The sequence below is a fragment of the Giraffa tippelskirchi genome, chromosome 8 (genome assembly GCF_054371585.1).
Source record: "Giraffa tippelskirchi isolate mGirTip1 chromosome 8, T2T-mGirTip1v1.2.pri, whole genome shotgun sequence".
Taxonomy (NCBI): Eukaryota; Metazoa; Chordata; class Mammalia; order Artiodactyla; family Giraffidae; genus Giraffa; species Giraffa tippelskirchi.
In genome coordinates this window covers 113,917,132-113,939,906 of record NC_137282.1, presented here as the reverse complement: position 1 = coordinate 113,939,906, position 22,775 = coordinate 113,917,132, and the positions used below count along the sequence as shown (strand labels likewise).

The 22,775-nt window shown below is 48.9% G+C and overlaps 1 protein-coding gene across 3 annotated transcripts in view; it reads right to left on the bottom strand.

Moving 5' to 3' along the window:
• Positions 1–247: 247 nt before the first annotated feature.
• Positions 248–22,775, bottom strand: part of SH3PXD2B (SH3 and PX domains 2B) — a 117,295-nt gene continuing 94,767 nt past the window's right edge. For 2 of the 3 annotated variants that reach the window (XM_081520705.1, XM_081520707.1), the window contains 4 exons: positions 20,988–21,214; positions 19,354–19,403; positions 18,352–18,477; positions 248–6,707 (listed from right to left, as the gene is read on the bottom strand). In XM_081520705.1, coding sequence (XP_081376831.1) covers positions 5,133–6,707; positions 18,352–18,477; positions 19,354–19,403; positions 20,988–21,214 — 1,978 coding nt within the window. In that variant the 3' untranslated portion in view covers positions 248–5,132. The remainder of the gene's footprint in view (positions 6,708–18,351; positions 18,478–19,353; positions 19,404–20,987; positions 21,215–22,775) is intronic. The other variant, XM_081520706.1, reaches the window with a different exon arrangement.

The following is a 22,775-nucleotide window of genomic DNA, read 5'->3' as shown; positions in this document are numbered from 1 at the left end:
TCCATCTTTAGACACCGGGCCAAGATGGAGGAGACACCCAGCAAATACAAGGTTTTCTCTTGGTTTCTGAATGCTGTAGTTAAAATCAAAGTGCACAAGAGCCCAGAGAGAATAATCCCTATTTCTGAGCAATGCCCAAACCGAGCTTACATAGACTTCTGTTTTTTGATCTTCGAATCCAGGCCAAGATGTGAGGGCACAAAGCTACTCACCCTTTCTTCAGCCAAACAAAATCCATAGACACATCTTCACAATGAAGCTTGAAACCAGTCAAGCACTCTTTTTTATTAAAAAAGAAAAGAAAAGAAAAGAAAAAGACTAATGGTGAAGTATATAGTTTATACATGCTACAGCTAACTCATTGCTCATCACTCCTCCCCCTCACATTATATATGCTCACGTATTTTTTGTGTGTTAAAAGGGAACAAAGAACGCCACCAGAATTTGTCAGCTTGCCACGGGTACAAGGAGTGCTGAGATGCCCAGAGACCTCCAGCATCATCCTGGGAGCAGACAGCAGGCGGTGGGCAGCACTGTCAGGGCCCACCGTCCCTGGAGGCATGCCAGAAATGGCCTTGCTACTTGGTGGCTTTCTGAAGCAGGAAATGTGGGTTGTAGCCAAGGTGACTGGTTTGTCCTCACCCCCCTGAGAATGAAGGGGGTGTGGCTACTAACAATTTCTTGGGCACAATGGCATAGACAGGCACACAATGGGATAAAATGTGGACACCTTTAGTTGTGTTAGAATTGCTTATTGCTGTAATAAGCCTGGCGGGGGCACCTCCTTTTGTATGTTTATAGATGACCTGAAAGTGAAGGATGCTGGCTGAGGCACTGGGTTTAGTCTCTTCAAGGACAACAGACGTCGAGTCCCTTGTCCCTGACTGGAGCCAAAAAGGCGGGAGAGAAGGTAAAATGCTGACACACAATGGGTGGCTTGAGAACTTGGCAAGGTAGCACCAGACAGCAGACATTACCCCACGGGGCTGGATGGTACAATCTGGGGTTGGACCACACTGGAGCCCACTGCTTTTACTCTGCAGCTCCGCAGCTCTGTGATCTTCACGGGCTGAGGCGCATCTTGACATGAGAACCTTAGCCAAGTCAGGAGCAATTCCTCCAGGTCAAGGGAGGGCTCTCCACACCCTCAGGCCTCAATGCCAGCCAGTCTCCTGCTCTTTCAGGCCCCACGGTTTGACAACAGGTCATCTTTGGTTTATGGTCTATATGGCTGTTTGCAGCAAAAGCCCTGAAGGATGGGCCTGGACAATCAAGGAGGGGACAAGACTGCCACACGTGACTCAGGCTGTTTTGTGTCCAATGTCACAGCCCAAAGTGAAGGGCAAGACCTCCCAGAGAGCAGCCCAAGACTCGGAAACAAAGGATGGGAGCTGAGCCAAGCCACTGATGTTCCTGTTCTTGATGATGTTGACTTGCCAGCTATTTGAGTGCAGGAGCCATTTCTTCTTCATCCCACTCAGCACAAACTGAATAAATACTAGACTGTCCCATCTCTCAGCCTAAGTATAGGGCCTTCCAAACTTTGGGGAGATTTGGCATTGGTCCTTTAATGTGGCAAGTTTGTTTTCCTACATTCTACTTGATGAGGAAATCCCCAGTGGGCCCAGAAATGTTTTAAGGCCAAGAACTTGGCCTAAGAAACCAATCACAGGAAGAGGCTTTGTGGAGGACGCATAACACACCTATTGGAAGCCTGGCAGGGCTCCAGCGAGGCCCTGGTAGCGCAGGGCATTAAAAGTGCTTTGAGCTGCAGCCCAGCTCTCCCCAAGTCTCATCCTGAGACTAGAACATAAATCCATCAAATGGCAAATAAATTCAGAGTAAAAAACTTGAGCAAAGGCTTATTTTATCAAGCGGTGGTCCTAAACTCAGTTTTCCCCAAAGATTTAGTGCTACTACGAGCTGTAGTTTTGCCCTAGGATGTAAGATAAAATAGCCATCCCAAGGATGCCTGCCTTTTTTGGACTGGCATTTGGCCTGTGACCTACTAACATGTGTGACTGTGGGGCCGGGGAGGAAAAATCTAAATTAAGAGGGAGGGTCACTGCTTCCCTGAAAGCACCATCAACGTTTCACTGCTGATGGCAGAGGAAAGGTCACGGGCCCTGGGGAGAGAAACTCCCGGATTCAAGTCTTGGCTTGGTCACGGTTTGGATGACGCTGGGCACGTGACTTCATCCTCTGAACCTCAATGTTCTCACTGCAGATTGGGGCTGATCCTATGCACCTCACTGGGTTGAAGTGAGGAGGAAGTTAAAGGAGGCAGTGTTGAGGCACCGGTAACCTGCCCGGAGCTCGGCACGGCAGATATTCCTATGACCCCACGCCATTCCTATGACATGTGCCACGGTGGTGACTCCAGGTCCAGGGAAGTTTGCATTTGTTCCATCAAAGGCTCACAGAGTGGTGGCTACAGTCCTGGATGGTGTAAACCTAAGTCCCCAGGTGAGGACAGTGAGGGAGAGCCCCTGGCCACCAGGACCATCCCTTGCAGCTGCCTGGGGAAGTGCCATCACTGTGATAGGAAGAGCTGGAGAGACGAGACTCAGGCTACAGAGGCATCCTCAAGAAAGAATGGTGGACAGAGAGAAGTGTGGCTTTAGTACCTTCAGTTCATGTCAGAATAATAATAAAAAGGCGAATTCTTTCAAGTGCAGGGAAAACTTTCTGCCCTGGGAAAGGAAGAAGCTGTCCTTCCCACCTAGCTGACCCCTGGGAGGAGAAGATGAGGTCAAAGACAAACTCCTTCAGTGGAATCTGCACACAAGAATCCAAGCTCTTCACAGCCAGGCATGGAGCCACCCATAGCCTGGTCTATACTCAGCGCCTGGCACACAGTAGGCGCTCACAAAATAGTAGAAAAATTTCATGAAGGCAGAGAAAGAATTGGAAAAAAAAAATTGAGAGTTCTGTCTTTTGAAATGTAGTCAAATCCTACATAAGAGCTTCACAAATGGTGTTTAAACCAATGTGGGTCAAAAACTCAAGGAAACATGCTACGGGGCCTCCTCCCAAATGAGGGGACCTTGCAGGGTGGGCAGCACTCTCCCATTCTCCCTCCTGCCCCTGGCTCCTACTGACCCCCCCACCCCCAAAGTTCTGGGCACAGGGCCAAGGGGCAAGCGCGTGCTGCAAGGGAATCTTGGAGCCCTGCCCCAGACTTTGGGGTGTGGGATGTACAGACCTGCTGAAGGAAGGAATAAAGATGCTACTGTGGATCGGGGGAGGCTCCTTCTCCTGCAGCAGCGTCCACAGCCCACGTGGCAGTGAGGAGGGAGGGGAGGGGATGGGAGTCGGGGGAGAGCGGAAGAGGACTGTTTGCACATCAGTCTTCGGCACTGCGAGCAGCCCCCTGGAAGCCGCAAGAACACGGCAGCAGATGACGACTCAGAGTCAGAGGTCTCTGGGGCAGGACGGGGCTACTTCTTGTCCTGCAGAGCAGGGTGGGATAGGGCGGGTGCTGCCCTCTCACATCGTTCCCCAGCCCCACCCCAGCCCAGGCAACCTGGGCCACAGGCTGTGGGCTAGGAGCCAGAAACCCTGGGTCCTGATTCTTGTTCTGTAGTGCAGCTGTGCCTCTACGTGCCTCAGTGAACCACATCAGTCAAATGGGTGCAAGGGCTGCCCTGGGTTCTTTCCCATGAGACCACAGAGAGGGAGAGTGCATGGAAAAAAAAGAAAAGAAAGAAAACTACTCTTCGAGAACCCTAGAGCAGCAGGAAGCAGCAGCGGAGAGACAGAAGATTCTGCCTGGCCCCTGGGTCCCCCTATGGGGCTACTGCTTAACTCTGCTGTTTGCTGGAGATCCAGCTGCTGGCCCTTGAGCCACTGGGCCCCCTTGGGACTGGCATGTGAGACCACCTTGGCTCCCTTTGCTTCATAAGCTCTATCCCCTGGGGGGCACCAGCGCAAGAGCAGGAAGCAGGGCTCTGTGGCAACACCAGGGTGCTGGGCAGCTCCGGGGTGGTGCAGCTGTGGGGGTTCAGGGTAGCCTTCAGCAGATGCCACAAGGGGTCGGTGGGGTGGTGGGAGTGGGAGCAGCCACCCCCTGACGGGCGCCCCAGGGCAGCCAGCCGGCATCCCCCTCTCCCCTACCTGGTTGGCTCTTACAGGGCACAGGCATGGAAGTCAGGCCAGCCTAGACTCACACCGCCTTTCCTCCTCTTTCCAGCTAGTGTACCCTTGGGCACACTGAACCCAAGTTTCCTCATCTATAAAACAGGTACAATAGATCAGAGAGGGCTATTGTGAGGGCTTGACATGAAGGGAAAGTGCCAAGTACAGTGTTTGGCACCAATTAGCTACTCAGCATAGAGGAGTTCCCAAGGTGTGTGGCCTGTGAAGAGTCCCCTTTCTCAAACAAACTTTGAGATTCTCGCACTAGGGAGGCAGAAGTGAAAGGCTCCCCGAAAACCAGACTGAGGACTCTTGTTTAAATGCCTTGGGTTGGACCAGAATCTGCAGCAGGAAAGTGAAGCATGCTTGGAGCTGCCAGCACTCCTGTAGAACTGATCAGGGTCCCAGCACAGAAGGGAGGACGGCTGGGCGGGCCTCCAGGCCCCATGCCTGGGGCAGCTGCATCTGCGCGAACCTGAGAAGCCCAGGGACCTGAGGCCTTGGGGAACAGGACCCCTCCCTGGGATCAGCAATGGAGCTGACTTCTACAGGAGAAAGTTCTTTCTGGGACCAGGCATTTGGGAAGCGGGTGAATCGTCGCTGGACATGAATGAACTGGTAGGAAGCTGGAGACGTTCTCAGGACTCTGTCTGATCCGAGCAACGAGAAACCCTTTCTGTAGTTTCTCCAGATGATGGGTTCTGGTCTCAGAAGCCTCAGAGAGTCAGGGCTCCACTGCTGGGTGGGCAGGGAGCTGGGTGGCAATGCCACTGGCCTTAAGGCAGGGATGTTGAGTGAAGAGAAAGGGGTGTGGCCTCGGAGCCTCCAGGGGATGCTGTGATGGGAGGGATCACTCTCCACCCAGGGAAGAAACCACAGTATTCCAGTCTTCCTTCCTTTGAAGCTGCGTGGAGGATGATAAATTAAGAGGCATATTAAATACGTGGGTAAAGCCAGCAGGGACGCGCAAGACCTCCAGGCAGGAGAGGAGGCAGCTAGGGCTTCTTCCTGAGATAGTTGGAAGGAATCCACCCTTCCCAGGATGGGGCTCCACTCTGGACCTGGCAGAACCACCAGCCGCTGCTGTTCTTTTCCCGGACCTCGAACACCGTCCCCTCCTGGAAGCCGCTGGTATCTTGGTCTCCTTCAAAGTTGGCCATGGCCACGTACAAGTCCTTCGGGCCGTCGGTGCTGGGGAAGGGGCCTGCAGCCGCTTCCTCCTTGTTTTCCATCTTACCCATCATCCGTGGCCCCAGTCCACCTTTGCCTCGCATGTCGTCCTGGCCCCCTGAGGAGTTGGAGAGAAAAGGTTTGGCTTTTGGGGGAACAAGCAGGGCCCGGCCTGGGGCAGGAGCTGCCTTGCCTTCGCTGCTCTCCCGCTGCGGCCCTCTGACCTCTGGAAGTGGACCTCTGACCTCTGGAAGTGGACCTCTGACCTCTGGAAGCGGTCTAGATGATGAGGAGGTTTTCTTGGGGGGTGGTGGTCTCCGAGGCGGGACCACAGGTCTCTGGAGGGAAGCATCTTGGAGAGGGACCGGCGCACTCTTAGGCACAGGATCCGCAGTCTTGGCTGGCCTTGGAGGGGCTCTGCAGGGTGTCTCCTTTGGGCTGGGCCCCTCCTGTTTGCTCGTCCTGTCCTGGGCACGGCCAGGCCCCTCTCCTGGAGGGAAGCCACGACTGAAGGCCCCATCCTGGCCTCCTCCCGCCTGGTGGCTGCTCTCTCCATCCACGGAGGGCTTCTCCTGGGACTTGGCAGGCCTGAGCTTGCTCCGGAGGTTACAGATGTCCACTTGGTCTTCGCCCTGAGGTGGCTCTGTCCTGGGGGAAGGAGCTGGTTTGGGCCTAACCTGAGGTTTGGACTTCAAGAAAAGGTTCTGGGGAACGGCTTCCGGCTTCTCCTCTGGCGGGTCAGCTTTGGATCTAGAGATAGGTCGGAGGTTGGGCTTCTTCACTTCCTTGGCCAACACTCTGTGGCTGCGCTCCAGCCCCATCTCATTTTTCAGAGGGAACAACTTGCTTTTGTCAGGTTTGGGCTCTGGTTTCCTGCTGTCCCGGGCTGGCGGGGTGTGTTTGGCTGGGATCATTGGCAAGTTCATGCCCGGTGGCTTGGGTGAAGAACCCCTGAACTGCTCCATCCTCTGCCGCTCCTGCAGTTCCCCTTCCGACTTGATGATGGATTCTTTCCGGGGAGGGAGGCGGGGTTTCTCCTCCAGGTCGGGGTCTGAGATCTCCTCGTAGCCTGCACATGAAGACATGTCTGAAGACGCCTTCCTCAGCACCTCCTTACCACCCTTCCAGTCTTTGGACCACGGCGTTCCGGAGTCCCCTGCGCCATGCGGGGCGTCGGGCAGGGGCCGGGCCGGGCCGCCGGCCTCACTGCCGGTGCTGTTCTCCACTGCCGCTGCATCCCCCAGACGGAGCTGTGCGACCTCGTTGGGCAAGGGAGCCAGAAAGTTGGGTCTCGAGGCATTGCTAGTCTTCTTATACTTGTCAATGAAGGTCGCTGGGGCCCATCCCTCCTTATCTTCGATCTGAATGTACCACCAGCCGCTTAAGTTCTTCTCGATCACCTGAAAGGGAGGGCAGAGGAAGGCACTCAGTAAGAATGGGGTTAGGGCCTGGGACCAGGATGGGCCGGGAGAACTCAGATGCAACTGAGGTTCCAGAATCACAGACTTTTTACATTCACCAGGTTCCTGGACCACATCTATGACCATCTATGGAGACGGCTGTATATAAGAAACATCTTACATAGGGGTAGGTGCTTGTCTACTTTTGGATTCCCCCAAAAGCAGTCCTTGAGACATGAACTCTGGTGTAGATAGTTAATTTTAGAGATGATTCCAGGAAGCCGAAGTGAGGAAAGGGAGAGCCAGCTAGGGACAGGTTAAGGCTCTAGGCCAGTGGGGCTTAACACAACAGGACCCTACGGGAGACAGTGTAGAATCAGACACTGGGGCCGGGGACACTGACCTCCTGACTCCTAGTCCCCCCACCGCCTGGACATTAACCTTCTCCCTTTCTGGGTGGCGAGCATAGGAGATAGGAAGCAGTCAGGGGGCTGGAATGCAGGGCAGGCCACCAGCAGTGTCTGCTAAAATTCCGAAGTGGTTCAAGACAAACCCCCAGTACAGCCCAAACTAGCCTTGATCATTGCTCCTTTGGTTGAGCACCAGACAAAGAAGCCGGCTGGTGTTTACAGGCATGGTGTATGAAAAATGTGCATCCTTAACTGTGGGAGTCACACCTGCTCATGTTTGGATACGGGGGAACTGATGCTGATGGAAGTAAAACAGACTCCCCTCTCATCTCTCTCTCCCTCTGGGATACACGCTCATTGACTGGAATGGTGGGTAGAATCACTCATATTACTTAAGATCTTATGTTTCCTGTCTTGTTTTTGTTTAGTGCCATGTGGTTGAATTCACACGGGTGAAAGGTGTACATGCTTCATATTATGGGCTGCATTGAGGCCCCCCAAATTCACACGCTAAGCCCTAACCTCCCTACCTTAGACCGTGACTATATTTGAAAACAGAGCTTTTAAGAGGTAATTAGGTTAAAATGGGGTCGTTGGGGTGGGGTCGTGAATTGTTACCCTTGTAAGAAGAGATTAGGACACAGAACATCCAGGATGAGGGAAGACCACATGTGAACCCAGGGAGGTGACCGGCTGGGAGCCAAGGAGAGAGGCTAACCCTGACACCTTGACCTTGCACATCCAGCCTTAAGAATACGAGAAAATACACCTCTGCTGTTTAAACCAACCAGTCTGTGGTCTTTTGTGAAGGGAGCCTGAGCAAACTAATACACAGCAATACGCCAGCAAGCTCTGCGCACGGGAGAGCTGATTAATCATTACAACTGCCTGGGAAGACAGGGCTTGTCACCGCATTGTACGGTGCAGAACTGAGCCTGTGCGAGCTGTAGAACGTGCAGAGGCTCACACAGAGTGTCAGGGGTGGAGGTGGGAGCAAAGGCTGGGGCGCAGGCTCCAGAGCCCAAGTCTTTGCCACAAGCCAGCCCTGCTCTGGAAAGTGGACCCTGCTTGGGGCGGAGGGAGGGAAATGGTGCCTGAGGTGAGAAACCGCCGAGGCTGAGGGCTGTGGGTGCAGCTCTGCTGTTGCACTTGCTGCCCGGACCAGACAGGAAGGGCAGCCACAGACCCAGCGCAGGGGCAGAGGCAGGGCTCGGTTCTGGCCGCCTGAACAGCCCTGGTCAGCCCCGGGCCTGAGACGCCATGCCACAAAACAGAAAGGATGGGAAGGGTTTCCATGATGACCACAGAAGTGAACGTGTGCAACAGCACTTGGTAAAGAAGGGAAAATGCTCCCTACTAGTAATTAAACTTCAGGGGAGAGCACTGGGAACACAGCACGCACGTGGCAGGCGTATATTTAACACCTCCCATTGGAGTCTCTCCAGGAAACGGTAATGAGAAATGGAAGCCTTTTACGTCCGGGTGACCAGCATCTTATCAACACATGCTAGCTCTGGTGATGATTACAGGTGATTCTTGGTGTACAAGTCATTGCTGCCACATCTGTAAATTTAACAACTCTAAGTATGTATATGAGCAAACGAGAACAGAACAGTAATCAAATTAATACATCAGTGAGGATTTGCTAAGCTTACACTCTACCATGTACCGTGGCAGAAGCTCTAAACATTTTTGTTCTTGTTAAAAGCTACTTTTAATTTATTATTTTTTAAAATTTATTTTTATTTATTTATTGGACTGCACTGAGTCTTAGTTGTAGCATGCAGGATGCAGCATGTAAACTCTTAGTTGCGGCCTGTGGGATCTAGTTCCCTGACCAGGGGTGGAGCCCAGGCCCCCTGGACCACCAGAGAAGTCCCTATGTATTTGTGTTCTTAACCATCATGTATGGTAGTTTTCATTTACAAGACAGAAGCTAAGAGCTATTGTGAATACAGACATACCTTGTTTTCTTGTGCTTCATTCAACTGTGCTCTACACATAGTGCATTTTTTTTTTTTTTTTAACAAATTGAAGGTCTGTGGCAACCCTGCATTGAGCAAGTCTATTGGTGCCATTTTTTCAACAGCAGTTGCTCCCTTCATATCTTCCTGTCACATTTTGGTCATTCCCACTAAAGGACTAGAAAAGGTCTGTTTTCATTCCAATCCCAAAGAAGGGCAAAGCCAAAGAATGTTCAAACTACTGTGCAATTTCGCTTATCTCAGATGCTAGCAAGGTTATGCTCAAAATCCTTCAAGCTAGGCTTCAGCAGTACGTGAGCCAAGAACTTCCAGATGTACAAGCTGGGTTTACAAAAGGCAGAGGAACCAAAGATCAATATGCCAACATCCCTTGGATCATAGGGAAAGCAAGGGAGCTCCAGGAAAACACCTCCTTCTTTTTCAACGACGGCGCTAAAGTCTTCGGCTGTGCACTTGTCGTGAGTGCTTAGCCACTCAGTCCTGTCTGACTCTCTGCCACTCTTTGGACTGTAGGCCACCAGGCTCCTCTGTCCATGAATTTTTCAGGCAAGGATACTGGACTGGGTTGCCATTTTTTCCTCCAAGGGATCTTCCTGACCCAGGGTTTGAGCCAGCGACTCCTGTGTCCCCTGCATTGGTGCTGCTGCTGCTGCTAAGTCGCTTCAGTCGTGTCCGACTCTGTGCGACCCCATAGACGGCAGCCCACCAGGCTCCCCCGTCCCTGGGATTCTCCAGGCAAGAACACTGGAGTGGGTTGCCATTTCCTTCTCCAATGTATGAAAGTGAAAAGTGAAAGTGAAGTCGCTCAGTCGTGTCCGACTCTTCGCGACCCCATGGACTGCAGCCCACCAGGCTCCTCCATCCATGGGATTTTCCAGGCAAGAGTACTGGAGGAGGTTGCCATTGCCTTTTCTGGTCCCCTGCATTACAGGCGGATTATTTACCTGATGAGCCATCAGGAAAGCCTTTGACTGTGTGGATCACAACAAACTGTGAAAAATTCTTAGAGATGGGAACACCAGACCACCTTACCTGTTTTCTGAGAAATCTGTATGCAGGTCAAGAAGCAACAGTTAAAACTGAATATGGGACAACTGACGGGTTCAAAATTGGGAAAGGAGTATGACCAGGTTGTATACTGTCACTCTGCTTATTTAGTTTATATGCAGAGTACATCATGCAAAATGCTGAGCTAGATGAAGCACAAGCTGGAATCAAGATTTCTGGGAGAGATATCAACAACCCCAGGTATGTAGATGACACCACTCTAATGGCAGAAAGTGAAGAGGAACTAAAGAGTCTCTAGATGAGGGTGAAAGAGGAGAGTGAAAAAGCTGATTAAAATTCAACATTCAAAAAACTAAGATGATGGCATCCAGTCCCATCATTTCATGGCAAACAGGGAACAAATGGAAGCAGTGACAGATTTTATTTTCTTGGGCTCCAGAATCACCGTGGACAATGATTGCAGCCATGAAATTAAAAGACACGTGTTCTTTGGAAGGAAAGCTATGACAAACCTAGATAGCATATTAAAAAGCAGAGACATCACTTTGCTAACAAAGGTCCATATAGTCAAAGCTATGGTTTTTCCAATAGTCATGTATGGATGTGAGAGTTGGACCATAAAGAAGACTGAGTGCTAAAGAATTGGTGCTTTCAAATTGTGGTGCTGGAGAGGATCTTGAGAATTGCTTGGACTGCAAGAAGGTCAAACCAGTCAATCCGAAAGGAAATCACCCTGAATATTCATTGGAAGGACTGATGCTGAAAGTGAAGCTCCAATGCTATGGCCACCTGATGCCAATAGCTGATTCATGGAAAAGACCCTGATGCTGAGAAAGATTGAAGGCAAAAGGAGAAGGGGACAGCAGAGAATGAGATGGTTAGACAGCATCATTGATTCAGTGGACATGAATCTGAGCAAACTCAGGGAGATACTAAAGGACAGGTGAGCCTGGGGGGCTGCAGTCCAAGAGGTTGCAAAGAGTTGGACAGGACTTAGTGACTGAACAACATCATATTTCAAACTTTTTCACTGTTATCATATGAGTAATGGTGATTTGTGATCAGTGATCTTTGATGTCATTGTTGCAAAAAGATTATGACTCACTGAAGCTTCAGATGACTGTTAACATTTTTTTAGCAACTAAGTATTTTTTAAATTAAAGTCTGCATTTTTTTTAGACATAATGCTTAATGGACTACAGTGTAGTGTCAACATAACATTTTTTTTTGGCTTCACTGTTTGCAGCCAAACATTTTTGGCTCTGAAATGTTTGGTAAATTTTGGTAAAGAAGGGAAAATGCTACCTACTAGTAATTAAACTTCAGGGGAGAGCACTGGAAACGCAGCAGGCACGTGGAAGGCACATATTTAACATGTCCCTGACTAGGGACTGAACCTGCAGTCCCTGAAGTGGAAGCGTAGAGCCCTAACTACTGGAGCACCAGGGAATTCCAACTTAATTTTTATACGCACTGGGAAACCAAAACATTCACGTGACTCGCTTTATTGTAATTTGGCTTTATAGCGGTGGTCTGGAACTGAACCTGCAATATCTCCAAGGTTGGCTTGTAAAAGCAAATGCAAAATCACAAGAATGGAGATGAAAGAAAAGAGCACGGACTTTAAAACAGGAGAAATCTAAGCTCAAATCCCAGCTTCACCACTTCCTAGCTATGTAACCTTGGACATTTACCTAACCTCTCTTTGTCTCAAATACAAGTATAAAATGGATTGAACATATCATCAACCTCTTGGGACTTCTGTGAAGATGAGTTATCAAGGATATAAGGGACCTGGCACAGGTAAGTGCCTGTATCATCACATCATCATTATTAAAACATGTCTTGGAAATACATAGAGCACACAAGGAACTAAGGTATTCCTATAGCTATACTGCTAGAATACTGTGCTTCCATTAATGAATTCTGAACACTAAGATGGTGTTGAATTGAACCAGGAAGCAAAACTGAAAGAGAAGGAAGCAAAACTGAAAGAGAAGAAAACAAAGGATAACAGTGTTTATCATGTTAAGAGAAGAGTACTTGGTTAAACCCAAAACTTTAGGGACAACTATTTCTCACCCGAGTCCTTAAAGTCACCACTGGCAGAATCTATGCCAACATCATAGAACAATAAGGCAGAGAAGTTTCCAGGATGGGTTACATCTGTGCTGCTGGAAAAGAATGCTGGGTATGTGAGCTATTTATTGGCTCAGCTTGAGCAAAAACAGGATAAAAGCCAGAAACAAGAAAGGGGAATGGGTCTTCTTGAAGTGGGGGTGGGACCTTGAGGGGAGACTCCCCAGCACCCCAGAAAACCCCAAGGATCCACTCACTCCTTATGGCACACAGTCAGCCCTCAGCCTCACACAGTGTCTGGGGTTCCCGGGTGGATTTTATGATGCTCTAAGCCAGTGAGTGCGGGTGCTTATCACCACATGTCCTGTTAGCTGGCACGCTCAAACAGTGGCGTATGTTTGCACAAAATGCTGGAAACTCACCGTCTTAAAGGAAAAGGTTTTATCATGGTTTTCAGCACTCTTGGAAAAAAAAACAAAACACTTTTATAATTTGCAAAGTTGACTTCTGGTTTCAAGATGGGAGATGGAATGAACAGCAGTTTCCTTTTAGTGCAATAAAGCCAGGAAATGAATAAACGAACACAAAGCCAAGCTCCGAAGGAGGCAGAGAAGAAGTTAGTGGCCCAGGAATGGTGAGGAATCACTGATGGTTGGAAGCTGTAAGTAGGGGCAGTGGCCCAGGAATGCTACAGGGGGTTTTGCCGCAAAAGGCCTGCCAGGCTTCAAGGAGATAGAATCTGGGATTAGTGAGGTCCAGGGGCAAGTCACAGGGGATTGATTAACTGGGACACCAGGGCAGAAGCAATCATGCTGGTTGACCCCTCTGTGCCCTTTATTCCATTTCTGTAAAGCAGGTGGAGAGAATGAAGTGATTGCTCACAAGTGGAAACAGTGGAAAGGTAAGCCTGGGTCAGAGACATGACACCACTCATAGTCTCTAATCTGGTGCTGAAACTACTGGGAGTCAACCAGCCCCTTGTCGATGCTCCCCATCTGGGCTTTTGACTGTCTGTTGCCTCTTTTTATAGAGCCTAAGTACTAACAGCATGAAGAGAACTGAGATAAATACCAACACCACTGCAAAGGATTTAAAATTGAGGAAAGAGATCATGAATGATAACACAGTTAATATTCTTAGATAAAGAACAGTAGAAATCATGAAAGAACAGGCTATTGTGAAACAAGAACAGGTAACTATGAAAAAGAAGCAGTAAGAGTGCTTGGAAATAAAAATGATAATTGCTGAAATAAAATAAGAAAGAGACTGAATTGTTAAAAAAAACAACTAATGGATTACAAGATGAAGCAGAATACTCCAGGAATGCACAACAAAGTGAAGATGAAAAATACGAAAGGAAAGTTAAGAGACATGGAGTTATCATACTGTTTCATAACCATTCCAGAGGGGAAGGATAAAAAGAGTGAAGATACTCAATATTTAATTATGTGCGAAATTTTATAGGTAGATCTCCTAGTACTATGATTGAAAAGACCCACCATATGCTGAGCAGGATAAAAATAAAGAAATGTACCTAGACATGCTTTAGTGAAATGTCAGCATTTTAAAGACAGTGAGGAACTCCTGAAAAAATCAGAGTAATGACAGCTAATGAAAAAGAGGACAAGGAACAGATGGATAGTAGCACCCCACTAGCAATAGTCGATGCAAGAAGAGAATGGAATAATCTATTCAACGTGCCAAGGGAAGATGACTGGAATTCAAAAGTCAATCACTGAAGAATGGGCGGAGAATAACATTCATTCCTCATAATGTCAAGAAAGCATCATGGGACTTTCCTGGTGGTCCAGTGGTTAAGAATCCTCTTGCCAATGAAGGAGACACAGGTTTGATCCCTGGTCTGGGAAGATTCCCCTGCCGTGAAGCAACTAAGCCCGTGTCCCACAACGACTGAGCCCACACACCACAACTACTGAAGCCCAAGCGCCCTACAGCCTCTGCAATGAGAAGCCACTGCAGTGAGGGCCATGCACCACAACAAGAGAGTAGCCCCCGCTCGCTGCAACTAGAGAAAGCCGTGTGCAACAACGAAGAGCCAGCACAGCCAAAACCAGAATTAAAACAGGAAAGCAGTATGTACACAACTAAGGGCCTGCCCTTAGCTAAGGACTGAAACGCATGGACCCGTCGTGCATGCGTGTGTGTTTGCGACCCCATGGACTACAGCCTGCCAGTCTCCTCTGTCCATGGAATCTTTCAGGCAAGAATATTGGAGTGGGTTGTCATTTCCTCCTCCAGGGGATCTTCCCAACCCAGGGATCAAATCCATGCCTCTTGTGTTGGCAGGCGGATTCTTTGCCACTGAGCCACTTGGGAAGCCCACGTAGACCCATAGAAACTACCAAAAGGGTAGAGAAGGGACATCACTGTGAACCCAGGGAGGCTTCCCAGAAGAAGCAGGGATGTGAAGAATAAGCTGGATTTTGATATGCCAAGTTCCATTCAAAGAATGGCCTTGAGTGCCTTCCATGAGAAAGCAGGTAGTGGGCTAAGAGCTACGTTAAAGGCAGAGAGGGATAGGGAAGCCGAGCATGCTGCAGTCCATGGGGTCACAAAGAATCAGACATGACTTGGTGACTGAACAACAACAAAAGGCAGAGGGAACAAGAGAGGTGGGGCAGGGGTTCAGAGGAAAGCAGTGAAAATAAGGCTGATCAGTAGTGGGAGAAGGAACAGCCCTTGATGTGGAAAGATGTTAAGAAACAGGCATATGTTTCACATCAGAATAACGTACATGTTTTGCAACAGCAAAATGGGAGAAGTGGGCATAGAATTTATCTTGAAGCCTAAGCAGGATATCTTGAGAGTTTGCTCTGTGGATATGAAGTTAGTAAGAACAGATTGGGAGAAAAATAATAGGAGCAGATAAAAACCCTTTTAGAGTCTTGGAGGTATTTCTACTGTCACCTGTTTCTCTGTGAGAATTGGGATTTGAATTTTATAAAAATAAGTTTGAGAGGCTTCAACTCAGGTTCTTTAACCCCCACTTCAGACAGCCCCCCTGAGGTCTGCATGGACTGAAGAACACTGGGCTGAAGAAGTTTCTGGAGCAGCTTGGGCAGAACCAGTGGTGGTGAGGCCCACACTGTACCTATGGGAAGCCATTTCCTCCTGGGCTCACCGGGCCACTGTCCCTGGACGTGAGAGAAAGAGAGAGGCAGGCAGGAGGTGTCAGAGCTGGAAAAAAAGGATGGGTGCTTTGGAGGTCTAGAAAAGTGACTGAAGACCCTTAGGGGACTTCCCTGGTGGTCTGGTGGTTAAGAATCCACCTTCCACAGCCTGGATGGGAGGGAAGTTTGGGGGAGAATGGATATATGCATATGTATTGCTGAGTCCCTTGACTGTTCACCTGAAACTGTTACAGCATTGTTTGTTAATCAGCTAGTGGTGTTGTTCAGTTGCTCGGTCCTGTCTGACTCAATTCTATCTGACTCGATTCTTTGTGACCCCATGGGCTGCAGCACACCAGGCTTCTCTGTCCTTCACCATCTCCTGGTGTTTGCTCAGACTCATGTCCACTGAGTCAGTGATGCCATCCAGCCATCTCATCCTCTGTCTCCCACTTCTACTCCTGCCCTCAATCTTTCCCCGCATCAGGCTTTTTTCCAATGAGTCGGCACTTTGCATCAGATGGCCAAAGTACTGGAGCTCCAGCTTCAGAATCAGCTACACCCCAATATAAAATAAGAAGTTAAAAAAAAAAAAAAAGATCAGCTTTCCAAAGCAGGGGACAGGGGATCTGTCTCTGGTTGGGGAACTAAGACCTCATATGCTATGGGGCAACTGAGCCCACACATGGCAACCAGAGAAGCCCACGTGCCGCAGGGAAGCCCCAGCATGGCCAAGAAAAGACGCCTGGGACGCACACCCCACGCACACACTGCCTCATGGTCATCTGCTCACTCTCTGTACCCATCATTCACTCAAATGTTCATTCACAAAGGAATGGCTCTCTGGGTACCTACTGTGGACCAGACAGGGTTAGAGGCGAGAATGAAGAGGAAAACATTCCCTGGTTCTCTGGGTATTAGCAGGAGGCTAGCGGGGAGATGGATTTTCATTGATTTAACAACATTATTGCAAATCCACTGTGTGCCAGGCACTGTGCTAGCTGTGGGGGTACAGAAGTAAAAAACAGATACAGTCTCCATCCTCCTGGGATCCTCAAATACTGGGCAGATAAACAGCAGGCTGTCAATACATCTGCTTCTAATCTGGAGACAGACAAGGCTTCAAATCCTGACTCTGTCACCTTTTGGCTGTGCGACTTTGAACAGCACCTTTTTTCTGAGCCACAACTTCCTCATCTGAAAAACAGGGATTGAACCATTCCTGCCTCATAAGAGTAAATGATAACATGATTAAGGGAGACACAGCCTGTGAGGTGCTGAGTGCTGTGGCTGGCACCTAACTGCTTCTCTGTTACTTATGGACTTCCCTTCAAGCTCTAACCCCGTGAGAAAGAGAAGAGAAATGAGGGAGGAGAAAACATAAAAGGAGAGAGAAGAGGCAAGCAGGGAAGGAGGTGATAAAAACAGAAGACAAGCCAGTCACAAAGGCCACATAGTATATGATCCCACGCATATGAAAAGTCCAAAATAGATAAATCTATGGACACAGAAAACAGAGAAGTGGTTGCCTAAGGCTGGGGCAGGGGCACTGAGAGGGAATGAGGAGAAATGGAGAGGGACTGCTGATGAGCACAGGACTTCTTATGTGGGTGATGAACTGCTCTAACATTGATTATGGTGATGGTTGCACAACTCTCTAACTACACTAAAAAACCACTGAATTTTATACCTTAAATCACTGACTTGTATGGTATGTGAATTATATCTCAATAAAGCTGTTACCAAGATAAAAAAAAATGCAGAAGCAGGAGATAGTGCCTAGAACAAGAATCACAAGTAGTGTAAGCTTGTGTACAGCAAAGGAAACCGTGAACTAAAGGAAAAGACAGCCCACGGACTAGGAAAAAATAGCTACATATGACGCAACTGAAAGGCTCAATCGCCAACATAAATAAACAGCTCATTCAACTCAACAACAAAAAGCAAACAGGTCAATTGAACAACGGGCAGAAGACCTAACAGACATTTCTCCAAAGGAGACACAGAGATGGTCAACAGGCACATGAAAAGATGCTCAGTATCACTAATTATCAGAGAAATGCAAATCAAAACTACAATGAAATATCACTTCACATGGGTTAGAATAGCCAGCATTAAAAACATCTACAAATCTACAATAACAAATGCTGGAGAGGCTGTGGAGAAAAGGGAACCCTCCTACACTGTTGGTGGGAATAAAGATTGGTGCAGCCATGAGAGAACAGTAAGGAAGTTTCTCACAAAACCAAAAATAGACTTGCCATATGATTTAGCAATCCCACTTCTGGGTATATATCCAGATAGAACTCTAACTCAAAAAGATAAGCACCTCAGGGTTCACTGCAGCACTATCCACAGCCAAGGCACGGAAACAACCTAAATATCCACTGACAGATGAATGACAAATGATAAGGATACAGTGTGTGTATACATACACAGAGATATAATGGAATACTACTCACTCATAAAAAATGAATGCCAACTGCAGCAACATGGATGACATAGAATTATTGTACTAAGTGAAGTAAGTCAGAAAGAGAAAAACAAATATGGTATGATATATCACTTATGCGTAGAATCTAAAATATGACATAAACTTATCTACAAAACAGAAATAGACTCACAGACATAGAGAACCGATTTGTGGTTGCTAAGGGGAAGAGGGAGTAGAAGGAAGGATGAATTAGGAGTTTGGGGTCAGCAGATACAAAGTATTATGTATAGTATGGATAAACAACAGGGTTCTACTGGATAGCACAGGAACTATATTCAATATCCTGTGATAAACCATATGGTAAAGAATATGAAAAAGAAAATATATATAAGTATTGGGTTGGTCAAAAAGTTTGTTCAGGTTTTTCTGTAAGATGTTATCAAAAACCCAAACAAACTTTTTCACCAACCCAATATATCCAAATCACTTTTTGGTACTGCAGAAATTAACACAACATTGCAAGTCAACTGTACTCCAAAAAAAAATTAAGAAAGAAAAAGAATCACAAGTAGGCAAAAGGACACCAGGTCCACTCACCTCAACCTTCAGGCCCGCCTGGAAGCTGATGCCATCAGGGATGGTCGTCTGGAATTCAGCAATGGTGTAATACTCTTCCTCCACTTGGGGTGGGATGGGAGGCTTGGGCAGGTTGAGACCTCGAGGCTGGTACAATTAAACACAGTGTTAAATCCAATATAACTCCATTCCCCAGCACTGAATGAGGGGCTAAGGGACTGGGGCACACAATCACCCTTAAAGGGGTGCTGGTGGGCCCACTTGGATTCTAAGGGACAAAACAAAGGAGATCACTCAGATCATCTTCTAGATGGGTCACTGGCCCTTCAGCTTTAGGGTGATAAGAAAAAACATGGGACATTTGCCTACAGTCATGAAAATCGGGTGCAAGACAATATTCTCTAACTTAAGAGATGACAAGAGTTGTGAAGTGAACACAGGCTTCCAAGTCAGACACATCGGTGTGACTTTGGGCCAAGCCCTTCCCCTCCTGAGAGCCTCAGTTTCATCTCCTGAAAAATGGGGATAATAACAGGATCTACCTGGTGGGATCACCATGAACATCGATGATTTCACGTAGTGAAACATGAGCACACTGCCTAGCACCCGACAGGTGCTCAGTAGACGGCAGACGTTAAAAACGAGAGGCCCACTTTTCACAGTATTGCTTAGAGAGGTACCTAAGAATTAAAAACGGAATATGAGAGTAACATGCCAGAATGGCACCATAAGAGAAAGGTGTGCCTCATTCTATTTCAGTCTCAAGTCACCTTATTCGAGAAGACTCATTTGAGACAAAGCAGAGTGGGCTCAGAGGGCAGAAAGCACACGCCCAGGCCTAACTGTCACAAGGCCATAAGCAAACTTGTGTGATCTCCCTGGACCTGAGTTCTTCCACCTGTCAATGGGATTGGCTCCAGAAGGCTGCTGTGTGAAAGAACGCGTCCTTGGAAAGGGCGAGGTGAGTGTGAAGGGCCAGTCTTAGGTCAGGGGCTGGCTCCCCAGTGGCAAGGGTCCACTTACTATGGTCATATCCCGGCGAGGAGGGGGTCTCTGCCTCATCTTGGGTGACCCTATAAAGAGACGAGACCTTGTTTCACACACGATGAACATAATCCCTGAGGTGGACACCAAGACAGATCTAATCTCCCTGCAGGAGACGAGGTATCATGCTTTGCCCAGGCATCAGGGAGCAGCTGTGACCCTTCCTGTGGGAGGAGCCTGATGGGGGCGGGGCCACGCAGACTGCATCCAGGACTCTGTCAGCAAGGGGAAGCTTCTGAGTCCTGGAGTGACGGAAAGCCTTCCAGGAAAGGCAACAAGTGTAATGTGACGTGGGAGGCAACAAGTTACGTGACTTTGAGCCATGTGGCCCTCTTCTGAGGAGTGGCGATAATGCCTGCCTCCTGGAGGTACCAGTAGAGATGAAAGTCAACAGTCCAGGCTTGGCTCTTGGCATGCGGCAGGGATGCATTAATGTTACTGCCCCTGTCTTTTCTCTGGAGCAAACCCAAATTAAATAATGCATAAATAGAGCCAAACAAACTTGGACTGATGACTTCAGGGGTTTTTACTCTGGAATCGGGCTGCTCCTGCTCTGGGTCAGGAAGAGGATGACTGTGCAGTGGGCCAATGCTCCTGGCTAAAGGCAGACTATTGAGGAAGGCACCCCACATGCTGCCAGAGCTGATTTAGTATGAGTCTACACAGAGGGGTGGTTTGGCAGTTGGGGTGTGGGGAAGACTGCTAAACTCTTAAATACCCATTTCCTCTGTCTCCTATTAGAATAAACAGCAACAGAATTTTAGCCAGACACTTGACTGGCTACATAAAGACTACATTTCCCAGACTCCCTTGCAGCTAGGTAATGCCATGGGACTCAGTTCAGTTCAGTTACTCAGTGGTGTCTGACTCTTTGTGACCCCCATGGACTGCAGTACGCCAGGCTTCCCTGTCCATCACCAACTCCTGTAGCTTGCTCAAACTCATGTCCATCGAGTCAGTGATGCCATCCAACCATCTCATCCTCTGACTAAGTCTGGCCAACGGGATGTGGCCAGATAATCTGCTCTCAGGTGTGCTGGGAACATTCAGTAGTAAAATATATACAACAAAGTTTTGAAAAGCAAGATAAGTAAAGAACTATCTTTGGAGTAAACCCAACACAGGGTCCATTTTTTCTTCCCCAGGCTCAGAAATGAGGCCCTGCAGAGAGAACACTGGCCCTTGAGTCAGAAGGATGTGGGTTTAAGCCCCACTGTTCACTGTCTGGGCAGTCATGGACAAACCACTTCATCTCTCTGCTTCCTAATATGTAAAACAAAAGCAGTGAGTCCTACAAAGGTTGTTATGAAGAATCAGTGAGACTGATTATAAGATTCCTGGCACACACTAGGGGCTTGAGAAACAGGAGGTCTGGTGATTGTTATGAGACAGTGGAAAAACCACAGTTTGAGTAGGAAAGCCACATCTCTCCACTCGGGTTCTGCAACTTGCTGGTGGAATGGTCTGGGAACAAGTGACCTGGGGCCGTGAGCCCATTTTCTTATCTGCAGGATGGAGGGCCGCAGGGCTGCTGTGAGGGTAAGGGACAGCATGTGAGCAGCTCTGGGCACAGAGCCTGGCATGCCTCTAGGAGCCAGGTGGGCGCCACTTACTCTGCTTGATGTCACCGTCGGGCGCGGGGCGGCCCTCAACCCGGCCATCCCTCTGGTGGCTGAGCAGCTCCTTCTCCCGGCCCGCCAAGTTCTGCTGCCGGGAGATGCCGTCGAGCTCCAGGACGCCCACGTGAGTGGGTGAGCCAGGGCCCAGCTTCGGGGGTAAGGGCTCCCCGCTGCTCTTCCTCAGGTAGGAGGCTGGGGCCCAGCCTTCTTTGCCCTGGTACCTGGGAGGAGGGGAGAGATGTCGTCCAGCCTGCTCTGCCAGGCCCATGGGAAGAAGCTGAGCTTCTACAGTGAATCTCCCTTTCGGCCCCAGAGGGTAGGAACGATGGACCATCATTGCCCAGGGCCGGAGTCTGGCAGAGACTAAGCCATCAGCTGGGCATTCAAGGCCTCCCCAGTCTGGCCTCTCCTTGCCTCCCTGGCCTTGGCTCTCACGACAACCCCCACATCCCACCCACCCCATGTAGCCTGCAGTCTTCCAAATGCTCCACCATCTTTCACCCCCTTGTCCCACGCTCATGCTCTGGGAGACCCTCTGCCTGGAAAGCCCATTCTATATCCTCCTCCTCTCTATCAGCCCAGCTCTGCTTCAGGTGCCCTCTTGAGGCTTTCCTGAGCCTCCTTCCCCGGCACCCCAGTGGTCTTGCACACACAACACCATCCCATCTAAAACACAGTGACACCTGGCTGTGATGGTCTTGTCTCCCCACTTGGAATGTGAGGTCCTGGGGGTGGAGATCACAGGTGATTCATCTCTGCGTGGGGCCTCACTGCCCGTGAGTTGAATGAAGAAGAAAGGGGACAAGTGGACAAACTGTCAATGGAACTGGCAAGAGTGAGCAGCCACAGAGCTCTGCGACAGTCCTTATATATCCCATACAGTCATTACTGCAGTGACACCAGTGATGACAATGGTAACTGCCACTTATGCGCACCTGCTCCATGTCAGTCCCGTTTCAAACACTTTAAAGCTACTGATGCATTTTCATCCATCCAGTCTGGGGGGTGGCAGGAACGGGTCCAGCCCTAGACAGCTGGCAACTGTGTGTGCTGTTCACCATGCAGCCGCAGCTGCCACAAAGCCTGGTGTAGGTGGGGTGGGGCTCCAGTCACAAGCAGATTGAAACACGTTCAGATGGGAAGGGAGCAGGTCAGGGGCTGGCTTTAGGGTAACCAAGGGTCACTGACCTCCGGAATGACTGACACCCTAAGAGCCCAGCTCACTGAATTCCAAAGGGAATTGAACAAGTGTAACAATCATTTAATTCTCTCCACAATGGAATGTGGTTGAATAGCATGACCAGAGGGCCTGACTGGGACCACAGGTGTGCAGGAGGCGGCTTGTGAGAACCAACTGTTCACATCTCTTCCAACTCCATGTTTAGCACCATCACAATGGAAGCTTGAAATCTACCATGGAGGGAGGATTTACACCATGGAAACTGGCAAACACCACAGCTCAAGAGCATTTTTTCCTTCTGGAACTGGCTGTTAAACATTTGCCAGCAGACCACTAGTCTGGACCACAAAATAGGTGCCCAGACCTTTGGGGAATTTGCCTAATGGACTGGAGAGGGTACACAGCAGGGCCATCTCTCATCAAGAATCACTTTAAGCACTAATAGCACTGCATTTCAGTAAACAGGGTCCTTTCCAACTAGAAGCAAACTTATAAGACAGAAATCTGCAGATTTTGGTGTCTATCAATCTTATAACATCCTTTGAGATGGACTAAATCTCATGCCAGCTGGAAAATGCTGGGCTCCACACAATGCAGGCATC